At 32.7% G+C, this 6,004-nt stretch overlaps 1 protein-coding gene across 1 annotated transcript; it reads right to left on the bottom strand.

The window, feature by feature from the left end:
- Window positions 1–2,367: 2,367 nt before the first annotated feature.
- On the bottom strand, window positions 2,368–5,665 carry LOC104096721 (large ribosomal subunit protein uL30y-like). Its single transcript, XM_009603132.4, has 7 exons — window positions 5,543–5,665; window positions 4,222–4,399; window positions 4,039–4,136; window positions 3,906–3,963; window positions 3,139–3,218; window positions 2,930–3,032; window positions 2,368–2,799 (listed from the first exon to the last, which is right to left on the bottom strand). The coding sequence occupies exons 2-7, from the start codon at window positions 4,393–4,395 to the stop codon at window positions 2,584–2,586; spliced, it is 729 nt and encodes a 242-aa protein (XP_009601427.1). The 5' UTR covers window positions 4,396–4,399; window positions 5,543–5,665; the 3' UTR covers window positions 2,368–2,583.
- Window positions 5,666–6,004: the final 339 nt, after the last annotated feature.

The raw sequence follows: 6,004 nt of genomic DNA, 5'->3' as shown, positions 1-6,004 counted from the left end.
CTAAAAAAAAAGCTGAATAACATTTCAAGAATAAAAAGTTCAAACAGGTAATTACTTAGACAGGCAATAGCTTCAAATCCAAATTAAAAAAATGAGAGAAAACAAGGTGCACTCAATCAAAAGACAACTTAGCCGGCATTGATCAGAAAAATATCGTAGTTCAAAAATTAAATAAAGGTAAAATTAAAAGACATGAGATTCAAGAAGATAAAGAATTCTAATTGAACAAAAATTGATATTAAACTAAAGGAAAAGAAATTGAGTACCGAAATTAGTATAATGAGATTTCAGAGTAACAAATATATTGCAGGCATATATACCAAGTGACTTGTAATAGAAGGGTTTTAGAGAGAAAAACTGTCAAACTCTTATGTTCCCTTGTTGGAAAGAAACGACTCTTTTTTTAAACCAAACAATGTATAATTATAACTTATATAGGACAAAAGAGTAATGATAGTATGATGGATGAAGAATGTATAATACCATCTAAAGTGATAGTAAAAATATATATATTGAGCATTAACTTAGATACATGATAACTATATAACAATGTTAAGCATTTTGTTCATAAATCAATCTTTCAACATTCAATTATGAGTTCATAAAATTTATCTTTTAAGAGTTAACGTATAGTTCGTATATAAATTAGATTCTACAAAAACATCTTATGAAAAACAAACATACTTTGAATTTTTTTTTTAAACGTAGAATATAATTTATTGGGTAAAAATATTTATGTGTCAGAATTGACATAGTTTATTTTATTTAATCATCACGGGACAGTGCAACATTACTACTAAGATAATCAGGCAACTAGAGTACACTAGTTTGCTGAATAGTTAAATATGCTTAGATAACATATTGCTGAAGTTATTTTATTTAAATTTGAGTATTATAATTAAAACAATTGGGATCGAGCTCAACAATTGGGCCCGGGCTAATCCTAACTAGTTAAAGATATAAGTTAAAGTTCAGCAGCAAATAATTGCTTATCACCCTGACCTCCAACATCTATATGTTTTATGATTGTTTTCATATTTTTCTCGAGGAACCTTTTAGATTTTATACATAATGTTAAAGCGAACTACGCGATATTCGTAATTCACTCATTTTGACTAATTTAAAATATAATATACTTCAATAAAAGAAAAAAAAAATGCTCGCTATCAAAACGTTTTCATTCTAATTATTAGGTTATGTGCTCTTGTAGACACATTTTCTGAATAATACATACCAAAGATTAAATAACAAAATATAAACAGATAAGTTAACGAGAAATCGACAATATATAGTTCTAAAATGAAAATAAAAAGAAGAAAATAGGACATCATTATTTTATGAGTTATTATTATGGTTCCATCCTGCAAACAAAATGTACAAACAAACTTAGTCTAAACAAGGAAAAATCTACTCAAGTGAAGAATCCCTTTTCTGAACTGTTCTTGAAAAAACTAAAACATCGTCAAGTTGTTCAGCCCCCTCTTTCTTCTTCATCTTATTAGTAGTACTTGTGTTTGGATTTTCACCATCTGTAATAATGGCTTCCCTAATGATTTCTCTGGCTTTAGTCATTGGATCATCTGCTACGACGTCGTCCTCTTTCTTTTCCATTTCTTCTTTCCTCTCTTTTGTTGCTTCCATTGATTTCTTTTTTCACTGCTTCCTTCTTTTGCTATCAAATGAAGATAAAGACACAAAGGTTTGGTATATAAAAAGATAGAACTCTGATATATGCATTTACGTGTACGAGGATAAATGTTTACACGTATATTAGGTCCAGCACAACATGGAAGTTGTCTTTATCTTTTTAAAAGCCGGTGTTTTTTCTTTTTTCTTTTCAACCAAAAACCACCGCTCAGGGGCGGATTTTGCCTTGAGGCGTCGGAACTCGATATTTTCGACGTTGAGTAAATATTTATGTGCAATAATCAATTAAAATTACAACAAATAGTTTATATGAACACGAATGGGCTACGTATTGTTTGAGTTAATTTGCATATGCCTAGCTACGTATTTGGTATCGATTACTATTGCTATATGTTTGAGCTAATTTGCATAGACTTCACTAACTTTGTTATATGTACCTTTTTTTCTCCCCTATCATTGCTTCTATTTGTTCTTTTGCTTTTTGGGGGGCACATCAATTAAGGGAACGACAATTTCTTCCTCTTAATTTACTAGCACATTCTTTTGGGGATATCAGGGATTTCAAAATAATAGTATCTTAAATACCTAACATTTGTATATCTAACTAAAGTTTAAACACTAATTTTCACATTTTATTGACCAGTAGGCCACAAAGATTGGCACAAAAAATATTATTCATGTTAGGCAAAAGATGACACATGCAAAGATAAAGCAAATATGTAAAGCTGAACAAGCACTTCCACTATGAAATTGACCATTGCGAAAAATGTCCAGAAATAGGAGAAAGGCCGAAAACAAGAGGCAACAGGCATAGTATAGATCCAAAGACTAAATTTAACCTTGAGAACAAAACCTGAAACCTGGCTAATTCCATATTACAAACAGTTCAAACACCAAAAACAAACTTGTAAAGAAAACAAAACTGCTGGCTGCTGTTTAGTTCATCCTCCTGATGAGTTCATTGATGTAATTCTCGCGGTTTCCGGCGTCGCCACCTTCAACATAGTGGTTTCTCTTCTTCTTGAGTCCACCAAGAGGTGCCTTAAGCTGGAACGGCCATAGGAAGTTGTTAGCCTCCTTGAAATGTGGTCCAACAGTTATGATCTCGTGGACAACATCTTCGATGCAAATAATTCCATGTTTGCCCAACACCTGCAACATAGGTGCATTTTGAGATATTAATCAATTATGTTTTGTATATTTGAGTTACCACATATATTGAAAAAGGCCTTTTTTGTTATGTAAACCAAGAATGAACTTCAAAAATATATTTGGCACTGACCTGCTCAATCACGGAATTGTCTGTCAAAGCAATTCTCTGCTTGTCTACCTTGCCATAACCTCGTTTGTAGATCAATTCTCTAATGCTCTTCAGGTTGGGATAACTGTGAAGATTAAAGAGATGCAGCAACCAATAATTATAGGGGAACTCCCTAAATGAAAATCAACCCCGGAAAGAAACAATGCTTGAGAAATTCAATAGAATGGTACCCGTAAGTAACGTAGGGCTCAACCCTGTGCAGCATGTTCACAGTTGCCTTGTTAACTTTCAGGAAGACACCGTTGAAGATCTGCAACATAGCAAAGAGTCCTCTCATAAGACAAACAGAAATGAGTCGGGGAAGTAATAAACAATGAAGAAGAAGAAAGATACATTTAGAAAAGGATCATACGAAACAGTAATCGGCGAGTCTAAAACAAGAACATATCTTTCGGTATTGCCTAAGATAGATTGTTACGTTCATTCGCACAACTTAAACTTTGTGACCAAGAGGCACTAGCAGAAATCGTGAATAAGTATCAAGTAAAATGGCAGTGTACAATCAAAGGGTGTATGGCATTAAATTATGCAAAATGACATGACAAGAAAGTGTAATGGATGAATCAAAAAGACAAGGAAAAAAAGTGTAAAATGAATCCCAACAAAATAAGAAAGAAAGAAAGTGTAGTGAATGAATCAACTAAAATATGCAAAGTTTGTGTTGGCTTGATAATTACAGTCAAAATTGGAAGTTAAATGCTAGTCTAAATATCTTTCTGACTAAAAGAAAACTTAAGTGACCATTGTAATGATGTGATCCCAAGGAAAATTGAGCAGATAGAATCACTTAAAAGTTACGAACTAGCATGGAAAACATATAAAGGAAAATAGATTCCCATATTACAAAAAGTAGATTGATCATATTCTTTTGCAGTAAGTGACATCTAATACTTGAATCAGTTCTTACAGAAATAAAGAGGAACCATCAATAAATTACCTGTCGCAATCTAAGAAGCTGCAGAATCTTTTTTGTCTGAGGAGCCATCGCATTAATCCTAAAATAGGAAACGACAGTCAATGACTCCGACTTTATTCATCAAATTCATTGGTTAAACCAACCAGCAACTTACCCACGGATTCTAATGATGAAGAGCAACTTTGCCTCTGGGTCAACATAGAATCCTCCCTTCAATCGTGCCTCGCGCTTCAATTGGATCAACTCCCTCTCCTGGAAACACAAACACATTTCTTGAAAACCTCAGTAACAGTGAAAATCAGCTTTCTTTTTACTGATATACTGAGCTCATAATTACCTGCGCCTCATACTCCTTAGCGTACTGTTTAGCCCTGTTGTAGATCAGTTTGCGGTTCTCGGTATTCTTTTTCTTGGCTGCTTCAAGCTCTTGCTTCTTTACAAGGGCCCACTCCTCACTTCTTTTCTGCTTCTTCAGTACAGACTCAGGGACTGGTACACCTCCCTCACCCATGACTCTGTTATGTGAAAGAGAGTAAGAATACAAGTCAAATACAAGTACAAGTTTAGCATCACATTAAGATAGAGAATCCTACTTGCTCTCAGATGCAAAAAAGTTTAAGATGACAATTTCTAGTTAGTTAGACTCAACTTGTCTAAAAAATACATACTTCAAAAAAATTAGTTGAATGTGTTTCATTTAGCATTTCCTCTCCTTGTGATATGCTAACCATGAGGCTGACCTACCCTCATCAGACAGTTCTTTACACTTTTCATTTCAGGTAATTTTATATGATAATTCTTGATTTCCCACTAAGAATTTAACATCAGTTTTCAGGCCAAATGTCGGAAAATAAAAGTTTTTCAATTTCTCTTCCTACAACTAGTATTACATGATTTAATAAACACACGGTTCACTAACACTCTTAAAAGAAGAGGATATTCAGATTTCCAGAGATAGTTAGCAAATACTCTCGACAATCACGCTACCACATAAGATAATCCTAGCCAGGAAAAAACATAAACAAATAGAATCTAACATAAAGCTATGATTAAAATAGCCAAAAACCACAAAAACAATGAGTCTTTCAAATGCAAAAATAAATATCTGATAAACCCATAAACAAGACATTGTAAACATTTAAAAAATCAAGAAATTGCAAAACACAATAAACGAATCAACAAGCAGATATTAACACAATACCTAAATAGAAAAAGAAGAATAAACAGAGAGAAATTACATGGAGGTACAACTTAAATTCTAAAGCAAATCAAAGAAATGTCATTACATTAAACTTTTTAAAAAAAACTGAAACTTGTTACACAAGCACATTCAACAAGTCTACAACTCAGATATTTTCACTAGCTAAAACACCAATACAGCAATTCATTTAAATGCTCAACATCTGATTATTGCAAACATAAGAAACTAAATGAAATATAACAAATTGAAACTAAGATAAAACCTGATCAAAAAGCCCAAAAATAAAACCAGAGGTAACGCATACAAAGAATCAAAGTGTTTATAAGCTCCTTAAACTGAATAACAAAAAAGATTCGAAATTTTCACATAAAAGATGATTTCTTTTTAAATGCTCAAAAGAGAAATACATTGCAAAATAAAATACAAAAACGTTACACAATATGAGAAAATGGATTACCCTTAGCTGTGCAGCAGGCTGAAGTGTCTGTTTGGTCTGACTCTTTCGCCACAATCACAACAACAAAGCTGCTGAGCTGATGATATACTAGACCCTAGGGTTTGGGAGGATATCTATTTACATTAAGTTTTGGGCCTGTTTGCATTGGACTGCATGGCCCAAATTTAGTTCTAAGACCAACTAATGCGGCCCAAATTATCTAAGTATCTAGAAGAATTAACCTAAATAGCCGCTCATCTAATCTCGTAAACTAAAAATAGCCGACAGATGTATAATATATGTATAATTTATGTTAGTATATGTATAATTGTGTATAATCTATGTATACTGGATAGAAAAATTAAACATTGAATCTATTCGGCTATTTGTGTAACAATCCCAATATCTATTTATGCACTATAGTAAAGGCTTCTTCTCATGATTATCCCCGCGAAATAAAAGATTTATTCATTGTACCGTCTT

Source organism: Nicotiana tomentosiformis, chromosome 11, assembly GCF_000390325.3.
Source record: "Nicotiana tomentosiformis chromosome 11, ASM39032v3, whole genome shotgun sequence".
Classification (NCBI taxonomy): Eukaryota; Viridiplantae; Streptophyta; class Magnoliopsida; order Solanales; family Solanaceae; genus Nicotiana; species Nicotiana tomentosiformis.
Note: the sequence above shows the minus strand (reverse complement) of the source record. Positions and strands in the feature narration are given on the sequence as shown.